The sequence below is a fragment of the Tursiops truncatus genome, chromosome 2 (assembly GCF_011762595.2).
Source record: "Tursiops truncatus isolate mTurTru1 chromosome 2, mTurTru1.mat.Y, whole genome shotgun sequence".
NCBI classification, from domain to species: domain Eukaryota; kingdom Metazoa; phylum Chordata; class Mammalia; order Artiodactyla; family Delphinidae; genus Tursiops; species Tursiops truncatus.
Window position 1 is genome coordinate 140,094,523 of NC_047035.1, and position 27,294 is coordinate 140,121,816.

Consider the following 27,294-nt stretch of genomic DNA (forward strand, 5'->3'; position numbering starts at 1 on the left):
AAAGTTTTCCTTAACTAGAAATATTACAGACTTGGAATGGAGGGGGTGAGGAATATGTAGCTGCACAGGGAAGCATAGGCTTAGAGCCCAGAGATCTTTTTTTTTTTTCTGCATACTTTATTATTATTTTTTATTGAGGTATAGTTGATTTACAATATTATATTAGTTTTCAGGTATACAACAGAGGGATCCAAAATTTTTACAGATTATACTCCATTTGAAGTTATCTTAAAATATTGAACCCAGAGATCTTATAGTTCATCTTCCTGAACCTCTTTCTACTACAGACAGGGAAACTGAGACCCAGAGAGGTGACATTTTTTGCTCATCGTTATGTCCCTCCTCCACACCAGGGGATTCTCAAGGTTTTACATATATCCTTTTCAATTCTAAAACGCAAGAGTCTATATTTACAAGAATAACTTAGATTTCAGAAATTTTCTTTGGAATTTGAAAAAGTTGACAAACTTATTCTTATTTAAAATATCTGTGAGATTGCCTTAAAGATTTGTTTTTGAAAGGCTAGGGCTACCTCGTCCATTATATCAGAAGATTCTATTTGGGATCAACCTTTGTGTCATGTTTTTTCTGGAGCTATATACAAACAGGGTTACTGATCTGGTTGGGAAGTGGAAGGGAACCAAGAAAACCCTCCAGAAAAGCCTTCAGGGAAAAATGAATTACTAAATAAGTATTTAGTCTTCCAAATGTTCACCAAACCTTCAGACATTCATAAAAATGGACTGGAAGAAGGACCTAGGAGTTCCCCACCCTTTCTTAATCTTTAGGCTATCAAAATTAAATGCTGCAAACACTAAAACATAAAAATGTTTTAAAATAGAGAAGATATAGTTTGCACATACTTTTCATGAATCTTCAAGACTCGGTGAACTATAGGAATCTCTCTTCCTTCTATCCTAAAAACAACAATTTCTCCCACTCGTATGGGATCTTCAACTCGATTTGTTAGAAAGAGAAGATCTCCTCTATGAAATGCAGGTTCCATGCTGCCACTGGGAGGGAAAGAAGAATATAATAGCAAAAGAAAGCCTGAGATTAAATTTACTTTCAAAGTTAGATATGCAACAAACAATTAGAAGTATCACCTTTGGAATATACTTAATATCTTAACAAATATATCAACATAAAATGTGTATTGTCCTCCAAATATGGTTTCCTCAGACTAGTTATACTACAGGTTTCCTTTAGTTAATAGCCTTCATAACTAGTTCCATTTCAACCATTACTATTCAAAGGAGCTTAAATTTTGAAAAGGGCAATGTTACTAATTCTTTAACCTTTTAAAACTTCAAGTGACAAACAATATATAAAAGAGTGAACTTTATAATCACTGTCCTTATTCTCACTTCATCTGAAAACGCTAAAGATATTCAGATGAGAACTGGATCATCTTTTCCTGACATTTATAAAGATACAGACCAAGATGACTTTATGGTTTCAACCCAACAAGAAGGAAAACAGCTCATCAAGTCAAAGAACAGTCAGCGACAGAGATAATGCTTGCGCTATCAATTTATTTATTTAAAAAAGAGAAACAAGAAACAAAACCAAGGACAAGACCAGAGATTTTTGCCTAAGAATTTCAGAAACAAGCAAAGAATTCAATTCCATGGTAATTACGGATGACAAACTTCTAGAGTGTCTTCTTACCTTTCACCTGTTCTACCTTATACCAAGTTCTTCAAAGGTCCTAAGATATTTGCACTAATTAATGAAACTTTTCTTTCTATAAAGAAGTAGCCCATCAGTATTGTTTTCAGAAACTCAAGCTCCAGTTTTCATCAACAATAAATTTAGTAAGAAAAAACAGAAGACAAGGAAAAAAATTCAATACGGCAAAAATGACAAAGTCCAAACACTTCTGTTTGAAGACTCTGGTCCCTCTACATACATAAGGGAATATGGCAGTGGTTCCCAAACTTTGGTGCACACAAGAATCACCTGAGAAACTTAAAAGTCCCCACGCTCAGGTCATATCTCAAACCACTTAAATCAGAATGTCTGTGGATGAGAGAAGCTGGCATCAGTATTCTGTAAAGATCCCAAGTGATTCTAATATGAGCAAAATTCGGGAACCACTAGAAATATGAATTTTCAGTACACGTTTATTCTTAAAAGTTTTGTTTAGGTTCCTCTTGGGGCAATGAGTTCCCTTTCTCAGAAGGTGTTCAGACAAAAGATAGAACATGTGTTTGGTGAAAATATTACAGAAGGTATTCTAGACATGAAATTTTCAAGTTTTTATTTTGGCTCTTTTTTAAAATCAGTGACATCCTTTGTTCAAATAAAACCTTGCTTGAAAATGATATAAATGAAATAGATAAAAGCTGAGTTGTTCTGGGTGAATGACTCATCTTTATCGAGCACTTATTATATGCAGAGTGCCAATTTTAAGAGTTCTTTTTTTTAAAAACTATCTTCAGAACAACTCTATGATGTAGGTACTATTATTATCCCAACTTTATAGATAAGGAGACTGAGGCTTAGAATGGCCTAGAGTTGTAAATTAAAAAAATGATAAAGGTGAGATTTGAACCAAGGAGGTTCACTCTCACTGTGCTAAACTGCTTCTGAGATACTCTAGAATTTTAGCAGAGAGTATCATTATCATATTTGCATTTAAGAAACATCACTTCAGAAACTACAGAGTACATAGAAGACATTCAAATATTTATTGAATTGATGAGTAAACTGAAAAAGATGAGAAGGTAAATTGGGAGACCAGTTGTCCAGGCTATTACTTACTAGTGAATACTTGGTAATTATTAAAAGTGTTATTAAAAACATGGACACTGGAGAATGATAAGGGGAAAAGATTGAGAAAAGGATACACATACAGAATTACCTCAATTATGTAAGAAATAATATACATGAAAAAACAGACTAAAATGTTAATAGTGATTATATCCCAGAACTATGGGTGACTTAGTTTCATCTAGATTTTTTCTGTAATTTCAACATTTCATATAATGAAAGTATATTAACTTTTTTCTGATTATAAAAGCATTTTTTTAAAGGTTGTTACAACAGCCCAGGCAGGAAATGAGGGCTTGAAATAGAATAACAGCAGGGAGGACAGCTAAAAAAGGGTAGAATAGAGAGAGGGATAATAACAAATTCGATGGCCAACTGGCTATGACAGAAGAGGGGATCAAGAATGACTCCTAGGTTTTTAACACTGGCAACTGAGCAGATGGCTGTGATAGTCACAGAAATAGGAGGAAGAAGAACAGGTTTTTGGGAAGAGGAGATGAATTTTACTTTTATTAGGTGGAGTTTCAAATGCCTGGTCAACATCCAGATAGAGATGTTAGTGTAGGATGAAAACAAGAGTGTAGATTCAGGGAATAAAGTTGGATTAGAAAAAAAAAAAAGATTTAAAAATTCAGATACAGGATTTCCCTGGTGGCACAGTGGTTGAGAGTCCGCCTGCCGATGCAGGGGACACGGGTTCGTGCCCTGGTCTGGGAAGATCCCACATGCCGCGGAGCGGCTAGGCCCGTGAGCCATGGCCGCTGAGCCTGCGCCTCCGGAGCCTGTGCTCCGCAACAGGAGAGGCCACAACAGTGAGATGCCCACGTACCGCAAAAAAAAATAATAATAATAATAATTCAGATACAGATGGCAATTAAAAACAGATAAAAGCATGTGGTAAGAGGATCATTAAAGAAATAACCAGGGGAAACTTTTAAAAAATTAAATAAATTATTGATAAACATCTTACTGTTATCTGATTAAACTATACTTTCAAATTTAATACATCAATCATGATCAATTTTATAAGAAGTTATATATAAATAATTTATATATAAATTAAACTGGGGAATTCCCTGGCGGTCCACCAATTAGGACTCCGCACTTCAACTGCAGAGGGCCCGGGTTCGATCCCTGGTGGGGGAACTAAAATCCCGCAAGCTGCGCGGCTTGGCCATAAATAAATAAAAATAAAAATAAATTAAACTGACTTCAGCTTCACAAAGGGGGAAAAAAATCAGTTTTCAATGTTCCCTGAAACTTCAGTTAATAAAATAAATAATAAGAAAGTATTTTTGTCTTTATCCCCAGTGGTTTCACGAAAGTCCTAAAAGTGGATTCTCAGTTGGCCTGAGTCCTCTGAGGCACATTTGGTTCCAGGTAAAAATTATATTCCTTGAAGTTTTATGAAATCACATAAATAACACCCAATCACATAAATTACCTTTCTCTAGTGACTACTCCCTCCAGTCTTGACCAGATTCTCTTCTAATATGACCTGTCTCTTTTCATTTTTTTTCTTTATTCCAAACCAGCAATCAGAAAAGTTTAGTATACAAATAACCTAGCTACCAAATAACTTATCCAAACACTCCTTTTAAGCCCCAACTGATATTTTCAGGACCACCAAAATGTTCCACAGGTGCTTAGTCTAATCTCCTCTTCACTCCATCATTCCCAGTTTAAAGGTCATTAGATTGTACTTAAACATCTCCACTGAACAGAACTCACTCTGAAATAATTCCAGAAGAATCTTCAAAAGAAGCCTCCCTGGGCCTTCTCTCTACAGCTTTTCCCCACAGTGCCAATTAGTGTGGCTTCTCCTTCTGTTAGTGTTTGAACACTTCACAAATTGAAGCTCTCCACTGAGTTCAAGACTGGGAACTTAGGGCCACATAATTTTAAAACTGGAAAAGTCTTCTGACATCATCTAGGTCTAGTCTTCATTTTACAGATGAGGAAACTATGGTTCAGTCTATAAATGACTTGCCCAAGGCTGTAGTTAGACAATGAAAAAGCTAGAGACCCAAGTCTCTATACCCCTAGAATAGTACATTAAATGTTTTCCCAGGTAATAAACTCCATACATTTCATTGTATCTCTAAAATCACAGTTGCATTTGATTACTAATAAATTCAGACCGAGGGTATGGGTATGAGTAAGGGAGGAGTAAGATACTGGGCACCCAGTGCTTCCAACCACTTGTTGCTGGAAGCATATCCTAGTATGACAATGAAAGAGTCAAGTTCATCTTGTTAAGAATAATGTACTATTATCTAGACTTTAGGTAATGTTAATGATTCAATTTATTTTATAGTTATACTCCATTATCTCCAGAAAAGACTTGAGATAGCTTACATAATTAAGCCCCAAATAAGACAGAACTACAATGATTCAATTAAATCACCAAGTGGTAATTCTCCAAAAATGAATTGCTAAATTAGGTTTTTAAATCCCTAAGAGTATGAGTACAAGGATAGGGAAGGAAGACAGTGGAGAAAAAAAAGTCAGTACTATTTGTCACTTTAAGAGATGGCATTAATATACTCAGAATTCCTGAAGTCTATTTAGAAGTGATATTTAAAGGTCAGCAGGAAACATGGAAATAATTAGTGATGCTTCTATACTGACACTGAAAACATGCTGTAGAAAAATTCTTAATTTGTAAAGATGATATATAATCTTGTAAATCTTGTAAATTAAATTTCCTGATATTCCAAAGTAAAGAATGTAAGAAGACAGAAGGATTTCAGGAAAATAAAGTATACCGAAATACTTTCTTAACAGATGTGCCAAAAATAAAGCTCACATAAACATTTCATAGAAAAGTCATGAGCCCTTTGGGATCTGAATGGAAAGTGCCTAACAAGGTTTAGAATTTCTCACAAGTGAGAAAGACTAACAAATTTTCTTCCAGGCCGTCTTCTGGGAAAGAGTAGTGTCTAAAGGAATGATACATCAGTTATTAAACATTTCAATTTTTCTCCCAAGTAATGCCATGCAATTCCATGCCTTGAAAAGAAAAACTGTTACCTGAGCACCACTACAATTGGACTTTCACTTCCAGTTATGACCATTAACCCCTTCCAGATCATTAGTGCCGAGGAGACAATCATTCCAAAATTTAGGACTTGATAATAGAGCTGTAAGAACAAGAGAAGATATCAGATCCATAATTATCCTCGCCTAGGAAAGCACTGAGTAGTATCAATTTTAAAGTTTTAAGTAGTACTATTAGGGCACCTGAAGTTCTAAGAAACTCTTTAAAATACTGTAATGATTACACCATCAGCATCCCAGAACATCCCCACCCACTCACCCAAAGAACCCTGCTGTTTTGTTTGTTAAAATACATTACATTTATATAACGTTTTTTCAGAACTTTTCACATAAATTATTTTACTTGGGCTTCACGACCATTCAGCTTAAATTCAATCACATACATGACACATACCAGCCAACAGCAACATACCTCTGTTTCTAAACTCTAATACTTACTTTTCTACAATACTTATCCCTTGATAATTATGGGCTATTCAATGACATTTAACTTGACCCCTCATTTTACAGCTGAGGAAACTTAGTCTCAGAAAGGAAATGACTTATCAAAGTCATACAGCTTGTCAGTCACATAGTTAGGACTTGAAGGCCAGCCTTATGCCCTACAAAATTTACACTGCTCAACAAATTGTAAAATTCTATGACTTAAATAAGCAAAGGTATTTCAAGTGAGGGAAGCATATGAGCTAACTGTGTTGGACTAATGCTGGATAATGAATAAAAGTAGAGAGGATGACTGGACACCATGGCAGATAGTTCAGGAGAGGAAAAGATGGTGCTGGAGAGCAGTGACAGAAATCTGAAAAAGCATATTAAGCTCAGATTATGAAGACCCCTGAATGTACGAACGAAAATGTGAACTTATAAAGACAGTCATAAAATACTTCAAAGTGAAAAAGCAGAAGTTTCAAAAATATGTCCAATGTTAAGTTCACTTTCGTTATTTTAAAAAATATATGTGCTGGGACTTCCCTGGCAGTCCAGTGATTAAGACTTCATGCTTCCACTGCAGGAGGCGCAGGTCACGGGTTCGATCCCTGGTAGGGGACTAAGATCCTGCATGCCGCGTGGTGCGGCAAAAAAAAGAAATTATTTACATACATATATATATGTGTATATATATATATACATATATATATGCACACACACATATATATATGAGTATATGGGCATTCTACAAGACAACTGTTACAGTCTTCAAAAATTCAATGTCACGAAAATAAAGGTGGGGTACTGGACTAAAGAGACGTAATAACCAAATGTAACGCATAAACTCCGGTTAGATCTTGGTTCAAAAGAACAAAATGCATATAAGAAAAAACCCTAACTATAAAAGACATTTTGGGGTCAATTGGGGAAACTCAAATTATTACTTAAATGATACTAGGAAATTAGTGTTAATTTTCTTACATATGATAATGGTATTGTGGTATGTAGGACACTGTCACTCGTAAGAGATGCATGCTTAGCAGTAATTAGCTAGTAGTAGTAGTTAAGGGTGAACTGTCATATCTGCAATTTGTTTCAAAGGATTCAGAAAAAATTATATATATATACATATATATATACACACACACATACACATAAGTACATACAAAGCAAATATGGAAAAATGTTAAAAACTGTTAAACCTGTGATAGCTTACAGGTGTTTGCTGTACTATTCTTTCAAACTTTCTTTTTTTTTTAGCTTTATTGAGGTATAACTGACAAAATTGTTAAGATAGTCAATATTCATAGTACAATGTGATGATTTGATATACCTTGTGAAAGAATTCCCCCAAGTTAATTAACACATTCATCACCTCACGTATTTACCTTTTTTTTTTCCTTGGGGGTGCGGGTGATACCTTTCAATTTTTCTTATTTTTTAAAGTATAGACAAAACTGGAAGAAAATAAACTGGTTACACCTGGGGTTACAATACCAGGCAATTTTGTTTCATTTGTTTATCCACATTTTCTTTTCTCCTTTTAAAATTAATTTTTATTTTTATCAAAAGATTACATAGAGTCAAGAGATACATATTTTTTAAAAAAAAAACCCTGCATATCCTGGCCATGGCAAGCCACCCCCAGCAATCCTTTTCACCTCTTTTAGCTATTTTACCCTCATGCTTCTAAAAATTAATTGCTTCTCTTTTCATAAATTTGGAACATCATCTATAAACTATTTATTATGATGAGGATTTTAGCTCTCATACCACTTCCTACTTTTTCCCCTGCAATTAACCTGTTTTTCCTGCATACTCTAAAAAAAGTTTCAGGTTGCATATTATTATAAACATATAGTTAATCTCTGGATGCACACACAAGAAACTGGGAACAATGGCTGCCTTTGGAAAGAGGAACTGGAACTCAAGGTGGAAGGAAAATTCTTTCCAATATACATGTGCACGTTTTTTAAGTTCTTACTAAATGCAAGTATCACCTATTCAAAAATAAGTTGTTTAGGTTTTTTTTTCTTAAGTCCATGCTAATGGCCAGAACATACTTCCAACGAAGTATGACATATTCTATCAACATAACATCATGCACAAAGGAAGAAAGAAAATATGGACGTTTTCTTGCGGACACTTAGAAATACCTGCTGTTCTTTGAGTAATATAGTAATATGACTATACAGGTGTGATTTGAAACCTAGTTTGACACTCCCATTTATGGTGAGAAAACTGAGGCACAGAGAAGCTAAGCGATGCACTCATGGCTGCACAGCTCTTGGCAGGCAGAGTAGCAACTAAAACTTAGGTCTCCTAAATTCCATCTCAAGACGGTAGCTTTTTTGTTTTTTTAATAGATCTTTATTGGAGTATAATTGCTTCACAATACTGTTAGTTTCTGTTGCACAACAAAGCAAATCAGCCATATGCATACACATGTCTCCACATCCCCTCCCTCTTGAGCCTCCCTCCCATCCTCCCTATCCCACCCCTCTAGGTCACCACAAAGCAGCAAGCCGATTTCCCTCTGCTATGCTGCTGCTTCCCACCAGAAAACTACTTTACATTCTGTAGTGTATATATGTCGATGCTACTCTCACTTCGCGTCAGCTTTGCCCTCTCACCCCATGTCCTCCAGTCCATTTTCTATGTCTACCTCTTTATTCCTGCCCTGCAACTAGGTTCATCACTACCTTTTTTTTTTTTGATTCCATATACATTTGTTAGCATATGGTATCTCTTTTCTCTTTCTGACTTACTTCACTCTGTATGACAGACTCTAGGTCCATCCACCTAACTACAAATGACTCAGTAACTTTTTATGGCTGAGTAATATTCCACTGCATATATGTGCAACATCTTTATCCATTCATCTGTCAATGGACATTTATGTTGCTTCCATGTCCTGGCTATTGTTAACACTGCTGCAATGAACACTGTGGTACATATCTTCTTCTGAATTATGGTTTTCTCAGGGTATATGCCCAGTAGTGGGATTGCAGGGTCATATGGTAGTTCTACTTTTAGTTTTTTAAGGAAACTCCATACTGTTTTTCATAGTGGTTGTATCAATTTACATCCCCACCAACAGTGCAAGAGGGTTCCCTTTTCACCACACCCTTTCCATCATTTATTGTTTCTAGATTTTTTGATAATGGCCATTCTGGCCGGTGTGAGGTGATACCTCATTGTAGTTTTGATTTGCATTTCTCTAATAATTAGTGATGTTGAGCATCTTTCATATGCCTCTTGGTCATCTGTATGTCTTCCTTGGTGAACTGTCTATTGAGGTCTTCCGCCCATTCTTTAACTGGATTGTTTTTTTTGATATTGTGTTCCATGAGCTGTTTGTGTATTTTTGAGATTAATCCTTTGTCTGTTGTTTCATTTGCAAGTATTTTCTCCCATTCTGAGGGTTCTCTTTTTTGTCTTGTGTATGGTTTCCTTTGCTGTGCAAAAGCTTATAAGTTTAATTAAGTCCCATTTGTTTATTTGTTTTTATTTCCGTTACTCTAGGAGGTGGGTCAAAAAAGATCTTGCTGTGGTTTATGTCAGAGTGTTTTTCCTATGTTTTCCTCTAAGAGTTTTATAGTGCCTGGTCTTACATTTAAGTCCTTAATCCATTTGGAGTTTATTTTTGTGTATGGTGTTAGGGAGTGTTCTCATTTCATTCTTTTACATGCAGCTGTCCAGATTTCCCAGCACCACTTATCGAAGAGGCTATCTTTTCTCCACTGTATGTTTTTGCCTCTTTTGTCGTAAATTAGGTGCCCATATGTGCACAGGTTTATCTGGGCATTCTATCTTGTACCACTGATCTATATTTGTTTTTGTGCCAGTACCATACTGCCTTGATTACTGTAGCTTTGTGGTATAGTTTGAAGTCGGGCAGCCTGATTCCTCCCCCTGCAATTTCCTTTCTCAAGAATGCTTTGGCTATTCAGGGTCTTTTGTATTTCCATACAAATTGTAAAATTTTTTGTTAATTCTGTGAAGAATGCCATTGGTAGTTTGATAGGGATTGCACTGAATCTGTAGATTGCCTTGGATAGTATAGTCATTTTCACAATATTGATTCTTCCAATCCAAGAACATGGTCTATTTCTCCATCTGTTTATGTCATCTTTGATTTCTTTCATCAGTGTCTTATAGTTTTCTGAGTACAAGTCTTTCGCCTCCTTAGGCAGGTTTATTCCCTAGGTATTTTATTCTTTTTCTTGCAATGGTAAATGGGAGTGTGTCCTTAATTTCTCTGATTTTTCATTGTTGGTATATAAGAATGCCAGAGATTTCTGTGCATTAATTTTGTATCCTGCGACCTTACCAAATTCACTGATTAGCTTTAGGAGTTTTCTGGTGGCATCTTTAGGATTTTCTATGTATAGTATCATGTCATCAGCAAACAGAGGCAGTTTTACTTATTTTCCAGTTTGTATTCCTTTTCTTTCTTTTTCTTCTCTGATTGCCGTGGCTAAGTCTTACAAAACTATGTTGAATAAGAGTGGTGAGAGTGGACATCCTTGAATTGTTCCAGATCTTAGTGGAAATGCTTTCAGTTTTTCACCATTGAGTATGATGCTTGCTGTGGGTTTGTCATATACGGCTTTTATTATGTTGAGGTAGGTTCCCTCTTTGCCCACTTTCTGGAGAGTTTTTATCATAAATGGGTGTTGAATTTTGCCAAAAGCTTTTTCTGCATCTATTGAGATGATCATATGGTTTTTATCCTTCAGTTCATTAACGTGGTGTATCACATTGATTGATTTGCATATATTGAAGAATCCTTGCATCCCTGGGATAAATCCCACTTGATCATGGTGTATGACCCTTTTAATGTGCTGTTAGGTTCTGTTTGCTAGTATTTTGTTCAGGATTTTTGCATCTATGTTCACCAGGGATATTGGTCTATAATTTTCTTTTTTTGTGATATCTTTTTCTGGTTTTGGTATCAGGGTGATGGTGGCTTCGTAGAATGAATTTGGGAGTGTCTCTCCCTCTGCAATTTTTTGGAAGAGTTTGAGAAGTATCAGTGTTAGGTCTTTTCTAAATATTTGATAGAATTTGCCTGTGAAGCCATCTGATCCTGGCCTTTTGTCTGTTGGAAGATTTTTAATTATGGTTTCAATTTCATTACTTGTGATAGGTCTGTTTATATTTTCTAATTCTTCCTGGTTCAGTCTTGGAAAGTTGTACCTTTCCAAAAATTTGTCCGTTTCTTCGTGGTTGTCCATTTTATTGGCATATAGTTGTTTGTAGTAGCCTCTTATAAGCCTTTGTATTTCTGTAATGTCAGCTGTGATTTCTCCTTTTTCACTTCTAATTTTATTGATTTGTGTCCTCTCCATTTTTTTCTAGACGAGTCTAAGGGTTTATCAATTTCGTTTATCTCCTCAAAGAACCAGCTTTTAGTTTTATTGGTTTTTGCTATTGTTTTCTTCATTTCTAGTTCATTTATTTCTGCTCTGATCTTTATGATTTCTTTCCTTCTACTGACTTTGGGTTTTCTCTGTTCTTCTTTCCCTAGTTATTTTAAGTGTAGGGTTTACTTGAGATTTTTCTTATTTCTTGAGGTGAGGTTGTATTGCTATAAACTTCCCTCTTAGAACTCCTTTTGCTGTGTCCCACAGGTTTTGGGTCATTGTGTTTTCGTTGTCATTTGTTTCTATGTATTTTTTAATTTCTTTGATTTCTTCAGCGATCTCTTGGCTATTTAGTAGCACACTGTTTAGCCTCTATGTAATTGTGTTTTTTACAGTTTTTTTTCCTGTAATTGATTTCCAATCTCATAGTGTTGTGGTCAGAAAAGATGCTTGATATTATTTCAATTTTCTTAAATTTACTGAGGCTTGATTTGTGACCCAAGATGTGATCTTTCCTGGAGAATGTTCCATGTGCACTTGAAAAGAAAGTGTATTCTGCCACTTTTGGGTGGAATGTCCTATAAATATTAATTAGATCTGGTCTATTGTGTCATTTAAAGCTTGTGTTTCCTTATTAATTTTCTGTTTGGATGATCTGTCCATTGGTGTAACTGGGGTGCTAAAGTCCACTACTATTATTGTGTTACTGTCGATTTCTCCTTTCATGGTTGTTAGCATTTGCCTTATGTATTGAGGTGCTCCTATGTTGGGTGCATAAACATTTATGATTGTTATATCTTCTTCTTAGATTGATCCTTTGATTATTACGTAGTATCCCTCCTTATCTCTTGTAACTGTCTTTAATTTAAAGTCTATTTTATCTGATATGAGTATTGCTACTCCAGCTTTCTTTTGATTTCCATTTGCATGGAATATCTTTTTCCATCCCTTCACTTTCAGTCTGTATGTGTCCCCAGGTCTGAAGTGGGTATCTTGTAGACGGTATTTATGTGGGTCTTGTTTTCGTAACCATTCAGCTAGTCTGTGTCTTTTGGTTGGGGCATTTAATCCATTTGCATTCAAAGTTATTGTCAATATGAATGTTCCTATTACCATTTTCTTAATTGTTTTGGGTTTGTTTTTGTGGGTCTTTTTCTTCTCTTGTGTTTTCCACTTAGAGAAGTTTCTTCAGCATTTGTTGCAAAGCTGGTTTGGTGGTGCTGAATTCTCTTAGCTTCTGCTTGTCTGAAAAGCTTTTGATTTCTCCACAGAATCTGAATGAGATCCTTGCCGGGTAGAGTAATCTTGGTTGTAGCTTCTTCCCTTTCATCACTTTAAATATGTCATGCCACTCCCTTCTGGCTTGTAGAGTTTCTGCTGAGAAATCAGCTGTTAACCTTATGGGAGATCCCTTGTATGTTATTTGTCATTTTTGCCTTGCTGCTTTCAATAATTTTTCTTTGTCTTTAATTTTTGCCAGTTTGATTATTATGTGTCTGGGCGTGTTTCTCCTTGGGTTTATCCTGTATGGGACTCTCTGCGCTTCCTGGACTTGGGTGGCTATTTCCTTTCCTATGTTAGGGAAGTTTTCTACTATAATCTCTTCAAATATTTTCACAGGTCCTTTCTCTCTCTCTTCTCCTTCTGGGACCCCTATAACGCGAATGTTGTTGCATTTAATGTTGTCCCAGAAGTCTCTTAGGCTGTCTTCATTTCTTTTCATTCTTTTTTCTTCATTCTGTTCCACACCAGTGAATTCCACCATTCTGTCCTCCAGGTCACTTATCCGTTCTTCTGCCTCAGTTATTCTGCTATTGATTCCTTCTAATGTATTTTTCATTTGTTATTGTATTTTCATCTGTTTATTTGTTCTTTAACGCTTCTAGGTCTTTGTTAAACATTTCTTGCATCTTCTCCATCTTTGCCTCCATTCTTTTTCCAAGGTCCTGGATTATCTTCAGTATCGTTATTATGAATTCTTTTTCTGGAAGGTTGCCTATCTCCACTTCATTTAGTTGTTTATTTGGGATTTTATCTTGTTCCTTCATCTGATACATAGCCCTCTACCTTTTCATCTTGTCTATCTTTTTGTGAATGTGGTTTTTGTTCCACAGGCTGCAGGAATGTAGTTTTTGCTTCTGCTGTCTGCCCTCTCCTGCCACTCCCTTCTGGCCTGCAGAGTTTCTGCTGAAAAATCAGCTGTTAACCTTATGGGGTTTCCCTTATACATTATTTGTTGCTTTTCCCTTGCTGCTTTTAATATTTTTTCTTTGAATTTAATTTTTGTTAGTTTGATTAATATGTGTCTTGATGTGTTTTTCCTAGGGTTTATACTCTGTGGGACTCTCTGTGCTTCTTGGACTTGGGTGACTATTTCCCTTCCCATGTTAGGGAAGTTTTCAACGATAATCTCTTCAAATACTTTCTCAGACCCTTTCTTTTTTCTCTTCTTCTTCTGGGACCCCTATAATTCGAATGTTGGTGCGTTTAGTGTTGTCCCAGAGGTCTCTGAGATTGTCTTCAATTATTTTCATTCTTTTTTTTTATTCTGTTCCTCTGCAGTTATTTCCACCACTTTGTCTTCCAGCTCACTTATTCATTCTTCTGCCTCAGTTATTCTGTTATTGATTCCTTCTAGTGTATTCTTCATTTCAGTTATTGTGCTGTTCATCTCTGTTTGTTTGTCCTTTAGTTTGTCTAGCTCTTTGTTAAACATTTCTTGTATTTTCTCAGTCCATGCCTCCATTCTATTTCCAAGATTCTGGATCATCTTTACTATCATTACTCTGAATTTTTTTTCAGGTGGACTGCCTATTTCATCTTCATTTATTTGGTCTTGTAGGTTTTTACCTTGCTCTTTCATCTGTGACTTTTTTTTTTTTTTTTTTTATTAGTGGGATTGTGTTCCTGTCTTACTGGTTGTTTGGCCTGAGGCTTCCAACACTGGGGTTTGTAGGCTATTGGGTAGAGCTGAGTCTTGGTGCTGAGATGAGGAACTCCATGAGACCTCACTCTGATAAATATTCCCTGGAGTCTGAGGTTCTCTTGTTAGTCCAGTGGTTCAGACTCAAGAGTCCCACTGCAGGAGCTTCAGCCGGACCCTGGGCTCGTGAACCAAGATCCCCCGAGCCGCCTGAGGCGTAGAAAGAAAAACCAAAAAACATACAAAAAAACAAAAAACAATAACAAAGTAAAAAATAAAATTAGACTAGGAAACTAATAGATAAGTTAGGAAGAATATAAAAATAAAAGTATAGATGAATCAACAACCAGAAGGTACATCAATACCACAATAGTAAAAAAGAGAAGGGGAAAAAGAAAAAGGCAGGGGGAGGCCTTGGTTGTGGAGGGCAGGGCCTAAGCAGGGGCGAGGTTTGGGCGGTAGGTGGGGCCAATGCTCAGGACCCACAGGACTGGAAAAGGCCCTGGGGGCTGTGGGGGGTGGGGCTCAGGCTCAAGGGACAGAAGGGGCCCAGGCGTGCCCCCACCTCTAGTCTCAGAGGGCGGGGGACCTCACCTGGGAGCCCAGCAGGCTTCCTGGTCTTGAGTGGGTAGGGCAATCGCCCTCTGCTCCTCTCTTGCTCCTCCTGGAGGGCCCCTCCCACTTGCCTCTCCTGATCTCCCAGGTCTCCTTCCTATGCCCTCAAGGACCCACATGGCCTGGAGGGGGCTTTGGAGAGCAGGGGACCCGCCTGGGAGCTTAGCAGGCTCCCTGTGCCTGAGTGGGTGGGGCAACCGCCCTCCACTCCTTGCCTGCTCTTTCCGGGGGCCCCTTCCGCCTGCCACTCCTGATCTCTCCAGCCTCAGGGGTGCTGATCCTGTCTGGCCTCCACTTCTCCTCCCCCCTCAGTCCCCCTACATCCTACCGGTTCGCTTTGGGGTTCCTTCCGTCTCCTTGGGCATCAGAGTCCCCCACCAGCAGCTGGCAGGCACCCTAGTTGTAGGGAGATGCTAACTCCACGTCTTCCCACACCGCCATCTTGACTCCACCTCAAGACAGTAGCTTTTTAAAAGACAAAAAATGGTCTTTTTATTCCAAAGACAGATTTGAGGAAGTAGAGTGGGAGAGGCTAAAAGCAGGAAAACTAGCTTCTAAGAAGTGATTATGGTCAACCTGTGGATCAGCAGTCAGGAATTCAGCTAAAGGCTCTATTTTCCAAACTTCCCATGCTAAGAAAGCCACCTATACTACTGGTTAGGACAATAGATTATGGGCCCCGATCCAGAATCACTGAAGGAAGGGCTGTGGGATTCCATAAAAACTATAAACTATAGTTTCATGATTCCTTATTTAACACCCTTGGGGGTCAGAAATGCTTCGTAATTCAGAATTGTCCAGATTTTGAAAAGGTAACATACCATATAGCACATAACACCCCAAGCAGGCAATATCCCATAATCAACCATATTAATATTTCTCCAGCAAAACATAAAAAATTCACACTGAAATAAATAAAACTAAAAATAGCTACATGTCAGCCAGTTCAAATCTGTTTTGTTGAGGAAAATCTTTCCATTTTCAGAAGGGCACAGATGTAGCATTGTCAGAACAGGTGTGCAATATCTAATAAAATAACTGTTCTTTTTTTTTTTTTGGCCATGCTATGCAGTGTATGGGATCTTAGTTCCCCAACCAGGGATGGGACCCGTGCCCCCTGCATTAGGAGTGCAGAGTCTTAACGACTGGGCTGCCAGGGAAGTCCGTAAAATAACTGTCCTTTAAAAGAAAAACGAAAGACTTAAAAAATCGTGATTTTCTCTGTCCCTGCCAGGAGGTCACTATAATTACCCTTCTCTTTTTCTTCAGACATGTAATACTACTTTTTGCTATAGAATCATTGTTGTGAAATGCGTCTAATCATCAAGATTATCCTCATCATTCTTATTAGAGAAAGAGGTTAAAAGTCCCTCAATACATGTAACTGGCAAATGTTCCTTAAAAGGTGCCTGTTTGAATACTGCTAAGTCAGTATGGGAGCCAAAACCTAGACAGAAGCACACTATTTGCTAAAACAAATACTCTACCTGAGCAAGTTTGAAAATGTCCTATTTTTCTCTTTCTTTTCTCCCCTTTTTCGTGACAAAAATCTTTACTGAAAAGACAAACATATTGCCTCCCTAGCCCCTGCTTTCTTTACCACTATATCTGAATGCTAATGAATATACAGAATCAACGTACAGAAAGAAGTGCTTTTTTGGGTATTGGCAGAAATAAGGTGGCAGCTACCTAACCTTCTCATACCATTTGGCCACATCAAGCTAACTATTAATAAGACATTGTGACATAAGTAGAATAATAACCACAGAATTGAATAGCCCCATTATTTTTCTAAGAAGTGACTGGAACATTATATCCCTCAGTGTTCAAGGTGTAACTAGAAAAGAATGTTATTAAACCAGTCAAAGCTCTATGTAATATCTTTCGGTAGCTATGGTATAGGGAGATTTGTGTGTGCTATTTTTCTTTTGCACTTTTGGGAAGTAGTGTGTGGAGACTTCCCCCAAAAGTTCCGTGACTAGAATAATCCACATGACAACTTAAAATAAACAGTAAGTAATAAATAACAAGAATTTAAGAAAAACCTACAACAGAAAATTCAGCAAAATAAAGCTGATAGTAAGTTTAAATATTATAATTTAACAAGCCACAATCTGGAAATTATATACTGTGCATTTATCCTTTAGTTATCAAATATACCATTATATTTCCTGTTCTTGTAAGAGGTACTTGAAGTTCAACATATAGGATATTTACATAGAAGTCACACTTCTAGCCATCTCAAGCAAAGACAGAAGTGACCATGGAAGCAAAAATGTGTCTTAGAGCTACAAAATAGCTATTGGCCTAAGTCTTAAATTCCACTTACCATGCGACCTCAAACTAAGAGACTCATTAATTCATAACCACAATTCCACTGGTTTCTAACTCATAGAAGCAGCAGCAGAAGCTAGGGCATTAGAGGCAGATACACGGACAGCAGGTACAAGTGAAACTGATGGTGTTGGAAAAACTGAAGTATATTCAGAATAGACACTGTTATTATGGTCCAATAAAGTCACTGATAGTCCCAGTGAGGATCTTAAAAGATTAACAACGATAACAAAAGTTCCTGAATAGTCTAAACAGGCATAATACCAATAAGATAATTTTCATTTTAAAAAATCCATTAAATCTTTTAAAAATCTAACAAATGAAAACACAACACATGTACAGCAGTTTCATTCGTAACAGCCTCAAATTGGGAGAAAAAAAAGACAAAAACCCAAATGTCCATCAACAGGTGAATAAATAAATTACAACATTTCCAAGTAATGGAAAACTACTCAGGAATAGAAAACATGAACTACTGAAACACACAACATAGATGAATCTTGAATATATGCTATTCAGGCCAAACTGGAGGAATAGGGACCAAATTTACCTCTGAAATAACTAAAACACTGGACAAAGTATATGAAACAAAGGTTTTCAGACACTGGACATGTGACTGTGTCCAGGTAGCATAGGACTATGAAAGGAGAAACAAGGTGAGCCCTACAATTGCCCCAATTTACAGAATGGATAGTTTCCAGGCCACAGGGCAAAACAGAAATGTAGCCAGAGCCTAGAAATCTCCTCGACTTGAGGATAAAGAACTGGGAGTTTGGGGAAGTGAAGGCAACTTAAGATTGTAGGGCAGTACAGAAATGAGAACTACACAAAGATCTACAGATGGTCTCTCCTCAAGTCTTCAGCTGAGTGATGATCAGCAATGATCAGCACATGCATTTCAGGGAAGTACCAAGGACGGAAAAAGAACCAACTAAAAGGAGCAGATAGGACAATTCTAAAAGTTCATATGCGGCAGGGATAATTTGCTTCCACCAGCCAGAGTGGAAATGTTCGTAACACATGGGCTTTGGATAGCATACTCAAAAGTTATTGCTCAGTTGTAGTGCAAAATTAACCTTAGACTGAAGGCTGCACTGGACTTGCCTAACAAAGCCTTTTAAAAAAGCCTTGAGGGCTTCCCTGGTGGCGCAGTGGTTGGGAGTCCGCCTGCCGATGCAGGGGACATGGGTTTGTGCCCCGGTCCGGGAGGATCCCACATGCTGTGGAGCGGCTGGGCCCATAAGCCATGGCTGCTGAGCCTGTGCGTCCGGAGCCTGTGCTCTGCAACGGGAGAGGCCACGGCAGTGAGAGGCCCGCGTACCGCCAAAAAAAAAAAAAAAAGCCTTGAAACAGGAATTCCCTGGCAGTCCAGTGGTTAGGACTCAGTGCTTTCACTGCCATGGCCCAGGTTTAATCCCTGGTCAGGAAACTAAGATCCCACAAATTGTGTGGTGTGGCAAAAGAAATAAAAATAAAAGGTAGGGGGAAAGACTAAGCACATTAAATAGAGACTTAGATGATAGAAAATATATCCAAGACCCAGCCCAAACCTCTGGAGATGAAAAAGAATATGTCTGAAATGAAAACCACACAGCATACCACCCTGAAAGCACCCAATCTTGTCTGAAAACCACACAGAATGGAATAACAGCAGATTAGACATCACAGAAGAAAAGTTTAGTGAAACTGAAGTCATAGCAATAAAAAACTATTTCAGGATGCAACTAGAGATTATCATACTAAATGAAGTCAGAAAGAGAAAGACAAATACCATATGATATCACTTATATGTGCAATCTAAAATATGGCACAATGAACCTATGTACAAAACAGAAACAGACTCACAGACATAGAGAACAGACTTGTGGTTGCCAAGGCGGGGAGGGGGAGGGAGAGGGATGGATTGGGAGTTTAGGGTTGGTAGATGCAAACTATTACATTAAGAATGGATAAACAACAAGTTTATGTATAGCATAATGTATACTACAGGGAACTATATTCAATATCCTGCGATAAACCATAATGGAAAAGAATAGGAGAAACAGAAAAATCCATAGTTACAGTCAGAAATGTCAACACCCCCTTTCAATAACTGATACAGCAGGAAGACAAAAAAATCAATAAGCATAGAGAAGATCTGAACAACACTACCAACCAATTTGACCTAACTGATATTTACAGAACATTCTGCCCGACAACAGCAGATACACATTCCTTTTAAGTACACAGAGAACATTCACCAAGATAGACCATATTCAAGACCACAAAACAAATCTCAATAAATAGAAAGGGATTTGAATTATGCAAAGAGTATTCTCCAATCACAATGGAATGAAAATAGAAATCAGTAACAGAAAGATACCTGAAAAATTCCCCCAAATGTTTAGAAATCAAATAACACTTCTAAATCACCCATGGTAAAAGAAGAAATCAAGAGAATAAAAATACAACATTTCAAAATTTGTAGGATGCACCTAAAGTAGTATGTAAAGGGAATTTTATAGTAGTAAAGGCCTATGTTAAGAAAACAGAAATGTCTCAAATTATATGTTGTGTTTTTGTTTATACTCAGTTCAAAATATTTTGCAATTTCCCTTGTGATTCTCCTTTGACCCATGGGTTATTTAGAAATGCACTGTTTAATTTCCAAATATTTGTGGATTTCCCAAATTAAGCTTCCACCTTAAAACACTAGGAAAGCCAAATGAAATCCAAAGTAACTCACAAAAAAGAAATACTAAAAATATGAGTAGAAATAAGTGAAACTGAAGACAGGAAAACAGTAAAGAAAAGCAAACCAAAAGTTGGTTCTTTGAGGAGATCCATTAGCCAGACTAATGAGGAAAAAAAGAAAGATATGAATTACTGATATCAGGAAGGAATGAGAGAGGTGACATCACTAGACTAATACTTATTAATTTGTATTAATATACAAATATCAAGAGGATAATAAGTATTGTGAATACCTTTATACCAATATATTAATTCTTGAAATACACGCTACCAAAGCTCACTGAAGAAGAAATAGATAGACCTGAACAGACCTATTAAAGAAACTGAATTTATGATTTAAAAACTTTCCCACAAAGAAAAACTCCAGGCTCAGACAGTATTCACTAATGAATTCTACCGAGCATTTAAAGGAAAAAATCATAATTCTATGCCAACTCTTCCAGAAAACTGAAGAAGAGGGACTACTTCCCAACTCACTTTATGAAGGCCAACATTACTGATACCCAAATCAGATAAAGATGTTACAAGAAAACCACAGAATGGTATCACGGATATAGACATAAAAAGTATCTGTAACATTTTAGTAAATGTTTAGACCAAACAATATATACCTTATGACCAAGTAGGATCTATCTCAGGATAGAAAGTTAGAGACTTCAACATCCTCTTCTTAATAGTTGATAGAATAAGACAGAAAATCAGCAAGGATATAGAAAACTTGAATACCTCAACCAACTAAACATCTATAGAACAGTCCACCCCACACAGGAGAATACACATTCTTTTCAAACAAACATGAAACATTCTCCAGAGACCAGGCTCTAGGCAAATTTTAAAAGGGGACTCAATTTTAAAACACTGTAATCATACAAACTATTCTCTTCAACTACAATATAATTAAATTAGAAATCAGCGCTGGAGAGAAATTTGAAAAACCCACAAATACATACTTAGAAACATTTTTTCCCAAATAACCCATGGTTCAAAGAGGAACCACAGGGAAATTACAAAATATTTTAAACTGAGTGTAAACAAACACAACATGTCAAAATTTCTGTAATGTAGCTAAAGTACTGCTTGGAGACAAATCTATAGCTTTAAATACATATATTTGAAAAGAAAGACCTTAATCCAACAACCCAAGATTCCACTTTAAGAAACTAGAAAATATAGCAAACTAAACACAAAGTAACCAAGGAAGGAAATAAAGTTTAGAGCAGAAATCAGTGAAATAGAAAACAAATAATGAGAAAAAAATTAATAAAAGCCGAATTCACAGAGACAGAAAGTACAATGGTAGTTTCTATGGGCTGGGGGAAGGGGAGAATGGGGAGTTTTTAAATGAGTACAGAGTTCTAATTTTGCAAGATAAAAAGAGTCCTAGAGACGGGTTGTTCAACAATGTGAATGTACTTAACATTACTGAACTCTACACTTAAAAAATGGTTAAGATACAACAAGGACCTACTGTATAGCACTGGGAACTATATTCAATATCTCATAATAACCTATAATGGAAAAGAATCTGAAAAAGAATAGATACATATATATTTGTGTATAACTGAATCACTTTGCTGTACACCTGCAACTAACACAATATTGTGATCAACGACATTTCCATTAAAAATAAATAAATAATAAAGTTTAAAAAATGGTTAGGATAGAAAATTTTGTTATGTATATATTACCACAATTTAAAAAAATCATGTGAAATGAAAGCAATCAGGGACTTCCCTGGTGGCACAGTGGTTAAGAATCCTCCTGCCAATGCAGGGGACACGGGTTCGATCACCAGTCCGGGAAGATCCCACATGCTGCGAAGCAATGAATCCCATGCCCCACAGCTACTGAACCTACACCCTAGAGCCTGCAAGCCACAACTACTGAGCCCACGCACCACAACTACTGAAGCCTGTGCACTCTAGGGCCTGAGTGCCATAACTACTGAGGCCATGTGCTGCAAATACTGAAGCCTGTGCACCTAGAGCCTGTGCTCTGCAACAGAAGCCACTGCAATGAGAAGCCCCGCACACCTAAAGGAAGAGTAGTCCCTGCTCACCGCAACTAGAGAAAGCCCGCATGCAGCAATGAAGACCCAACACAGCCAAAAATAAAAAAGCAAGCAACCAGCTACAAATGACTACATTTTACAGGATTCCATTTATATAAAATGATTTAATAAAAGCTAATTGTTGATAAAAATAAAATAAAAAATAAAATGTCTAGTAAAGGCAAATCATAGAGATACAAAGCAGATTAGTGGTTGTCTGGGGCTGTGAGTGGAAACAGGCATTGACTGTAAAAATGCACGAAGGATCTTTCAGGGATGATGGAAATGTTCTAAAACTGGATTGTGGTGATAGGTGCACAACCCTATAAATTTGCTAAAAACCATGAATTATACACTTAAAATGGGTGAATTTTATACTTTATATGCCAATAAAGCTGTTTTTTTTTAAAGCACATAGTCACAAAAGTAATAGAAGAAAATAAAGTAGGAAAGGCCTTGAAGTAAAGGAGGTTTTTTAAACTGACCTGAAATCCAGAAGCCATGAAGAAAAGATGGGTAAATTTGGCTACCCAAAACAAAATAAAAGAGCAAATAACCAAAAAAATCTGACAACTATGCATGGCAAATTATACTATAAGCTAAATCAAAAGACAAACTGGGAGAAAATATTTACAATATATACGACAAAAGACTAATCTTCCTATAAACAGCTCCTAGAAATCAATAACAACAATCCAAAAGGAAAATAGGCAAAGGATTATGAACTGCTAGTTCACAGAAAATGAAATAAAAACAACTCCAAAATCATATGAAAATATGTTCAACCAAACTGATAATGAGGGAAATACAAAGTAAGACTGTCCTGAGATACCACTTTTCATTTATTAGAATGGCAAAAATCTAAGTCTGAAAACACACAATGCTGGCAGACTATAGGAAAACGTCACTCTCACTTTTTTGTGGGGGTGGGGGAGAACAATGTAAATATATTACCTATTTAAACTATTCATTAAAAACCAGGAAGAGGGGGACCTCCCTGGTGGCGCAGTGGTTAAGAATCCGCCTGCCAATGCAGGGGACATGGGTTCAAGCCCTGGTCCAGGAAGATCCCACAAGCCGTGGAGCAACTAGGCCCATGCATCACAACTACTGAGCCTACGTGCCACAACTACCGAAGCCCACGCACCTAGAGCCCGTGCTGAAGCCACCACAATGAGAAGCTTGCACACTGCAACAAAGAGTAGCCCCGGCTCGCCACAACTAGAGAAAGCCTGCATGCAGCAATGAAGACCCAACACAGCCATTAATCAATCAATCAATTAATTAATTAATTTTAAAAAAACAGAAGAGGGAGTCCATGAACTTATTTTAACTACCTTGTCTTTCTGAGTCACTTGACACTTGATTAACTTTCTTCTAACTCCCTCATCCCTTGGTTTCTATGTCACCGACCTCAGACCCTGACCTCTTCTCTGGCATCCCATTAAATACAAGTGTTCTAGCAGTCCAACCTTTGCCCTTTTCTCTTTCCATTCTGCATGCAATCTTGTCTATTCATGGTTTCAATTACAACATATATGCTGATGACACCCAAATCTCTTCTCCATACCAGACCAATTATATCCAATTGGTATGTATATCCAATTACTTACTAAAAATCACCTAGATGTTAAACAGACACCTTAAATTCAACACATCCAGAGCTGAACTCAATCCTTTTCCTCAAATCTCTTCCTCCTCCCACATTCTCTTGGTGATTAGTATCACCATCCACCCAAGTCCTCTAAATTTTATCTCCCCAACATTTCTCACATCCATCCCATTGGCTTTATTTCTATGACTATTGCCTTCACGTCTCATCTCCTCTTACACAGACTACTGAAACAATCTGAGAGTCCTACCTCTAGACTTGTATCCTTCTAATTCATCCACCTATATATAATTATTGTTCGCAAAGTGAAAATAAAATTATTGAGGTGTCTGCTCAGAAACTTCTCTCAGGGCTTCCCTGGTGGCGCAGTGGTTGAGAGTCCGCCTGCCAATGCAGGGGACATGGGTTCGTGCCCCGGTCTGGGAAGATCCCACATGCCGTGGAGCGGCTAGGCCCCTGAGCCATGGCCGCTGAGCCTTCGCTCTGCAGCGCGAGAGGCCACAACAGTGAGAGGCCCGCGTACCGCAAAAAAAAAAAAAAAAAACAAACGTCTCTCACTACCTATAGGATAAATTCTGAACCTCCGAGTATACAGGGCCTTCCATGATCTGGCTCTTGCTATCTTCTCCACTCCTATTTCTTGCTACAAGTGGTATTCTAGGCTCAAACCATAATTTAGCTTGTAATGCAGAATATCATAGTCCTTAACAATGCTACTACATGTAGCAATAACTGCATAACCAATCAAAACTAAAAGTTACATATTCTTAATAAGTCTAGATGATTAAAATAAAAAGTTAGGTTCCCTGTCTTAGTAAGACAATCATCAGCTTCTAGCAGTTCCAACTTAAGAGACTCATTCCGCGTTTTTGACAGTTTCCTATCCCTGAGGACTCCTATAGCAAGAGAAATAAGACCACCAGAAGCAGTATGCTTTTGGTGGCAGAGCCTACTTGAGGGCTCAATTAGCCCTAGAGCTTTCTATCATAAAGGTCCATGGGGACCTTGATTGGTCCAACATTCACAGAGTAAACATGTTCACTATATTGATGATATCACAGTGACTAGACTGGGTGGTTGAAGCTCATGACCTAGACACCTTGGTAAACACATATGTGGCCAGAGCGTGAGAAATAAATCCCACAGAAATTCCTATCCCCATGAAAATTCTTGGGGTTCAGTGGTCCCAGTCATGTTAAGATATCCCTTCCAAGATGAAGAACAAGTTGCTGCATCTGGTTCCTGTTACTACCAAGAAACTTAAAGCCTAGTGGACCTCTTTGGATTTTGGAGGCAACATATACCTCATTTGGGTGTGCTACTCCAATGTATTGACCTAGTAAACCAATTTTGATCCAGTTTTGAGGAGGGCTGTGCAACAGGTCCAAGCTCCCATCAAGCTGTTCTATCACTTGGACCATAACACCCAGCAGATCTCATGGTAACTGAAATACCTGTAACAGATGGAGAGCCTCTGGCAGTCCTCTATGGGTGAACAACAGCACAGGTCTTTGAATTTGGGGGCAAAGCTATGCTATCCTTTGGAGAACTATTCTCCTCCTCTGTAACAGCTTCTAGCTAGCTGCTGAATTCTAGAAGAGACTAAACACTAGACCATGGATCACCAAGTTACCATATAACCTGAACTCCTCAGCATGAACTGGATGCTGCCAGATCCACCAAGCCATAAAGTTGGGCATTCACAGCAGTACTCCATCATCCACTGTTAGTAGTATATACAAGATTGGGCTCAAGCAGGTCCTGAAGACACAAGTAAGTTGTATGAGACACAAGTGACTCAGATACTCATGGCTCCTACTCATGCTACATTGCTTCTTCTCTCTCAGCTTACACCTCTCGCCTCATGGGGAGTTCCCTATGACCAGCTGACTAAAGAAGACTTTAGGCCTGGTGTTTAGATGATGGTTCTACATGAACCATCTAGCACCAACTGAAAGTAGACAGCTGTGCCATGACATCCCCATTCAGGGTTCACCATAAAGGATTATGATGAAGGGAAATCCTCCCAGGGGCAGAACTTCAAGTGATACAATAATTGTTTGCTTTTCCTGGAAGGAGAGATGGCCACAGGTGTGGATTTACACTGATTCAAGAGTGACCAGCAATTTGGCTGGATGGCCAGGGACTTGGAAGATATATCACTGGAAAGTTAGAGACAAGAGGTTTGCGGAAAAGGTATGTGGATGGAGCTTTCCAAGTAGGTACATAGAATGTGAAGATATTTGTGTCCCACCAAAGAATTACCCCAGCAGAAGAATATCTTAATAATCAGGTGGATAAAATTACCTGTTTTGTGGATGTCAGCGGCCTCTTTCCCTAGCCATCCATGTCTTACCCAATGGACTCATGATCAAAGTGGCTGTAGCAGCCAAGATGAAGGTTAGCAATGTGCACTTTCACTCACCAAGACCAGTTTGGTTCTAGCCAATGATGAGTGCCTAGACTGCCAACTGCAAAGACCAACAATGCCACCATTCCTGATACTGGATCACTTCCAGCATGGAAGGGGCAGCAATTTCTTCTATCTAGAATAGACTCTGTATATGGATCTGTCTTCCTTGTCCTCAGTATTTCTGTCAAAACCACCATTCATGAACTTACAGAATGCCTTATTCCGCATCATGGTATTCCATACAACACTGATTCTGACCAGGGAACTTATAGGTAATTAAAGCACAACAGTGGGCACATGGTCATGAATTTCACTGGTCTTACTGTGTCCTCCATCATCTTAAGTGGCTGGCCTGAAAGAACAGTGGAACAGTAGGCATTATCAATTTATTGTCTCTCAGCACCAAATCCATCCTTCTTTGTGTTACCAGGCTGAGCCTATAAACAAGGGCACCTTTTCCAGTTGGCTCAATGATGTTAGGTTTTATTAATAAAGGGACTGCAGGGCCACAGCAAGGTGATAGAGAGTGGGAGGGGCTTCTCTTCCCATGGAGTGTTTTTATTTCACCCAGTAGCTAGTGGATCTGTGTACTGGAGGTCTCTTATTACTCACTTCAGAGACCATCACAGACTGACTCCTGCCCACACACACTCTGGCAAATTTCTCAACCTCCCAGCGGGCCACTTCTAAGGTCCAGCTCCAGCTCACTGCTCTGGCAAATGTCATTGCAAGTCCCTGTGACAGCCACACCCTCTCCAAAGAGGTCTACATCTCCGGTTAAGAAGGGGTGAAGGGGGTTGGAGGGAGGTATTTTGCTAGTTCTTTCTTTGTTCACTCCCTTATCCTAGAAGGTAATAACTGTTTTCTGCATACGCTATTTCTGAACACCTTAAGAGTCCTCTTTTACACATTTTAGTGGTTGAGCATCTTTGCCAGTTAACAATTCTTTGTATTTAATTTTTCCCTGTTCAATTACTGGTG

General features: G+C 37.9%; 1 protein-coding gene across 4 annotated transcripts in view; it reads right to left on the reverse strand.

Annotated features, from left to right (window-relative positions):
* The window catches only part of SEC11A (SEC11 homolog A, signal peptidase complex subunit), a 51,273-nt gene that overhangs the window by 16,704 nt on the left and 7,275 nt on the right, over positions 1 to 27,294 (reverse strand). For 2 of the 4 annotated variants that reach the window (XM_073801430.1, XM_019945912.3), the window contains exons 2-3: positions 5,809 to 5,918; positions 864 to 1,013 (exon numbers count right to left, since the gene is read on the reverse strand). In XM_073801430.1, coding sequence (XP_073657531.1) covers positions 864 to 1,013; positions 5,809 to 5,918 — 260 coding nt within the window. Of the gene's footprint in view, positions 1 to 863; positions 1,014 to 5,808; positions 5,919 to 7,652; positions 7,722 to 27,294 lie in introns of all 4 variants that reach the window. The other 2 variants (XM_073801431.1, XM_019945914.3) reach the window with 2 other exon arrangements.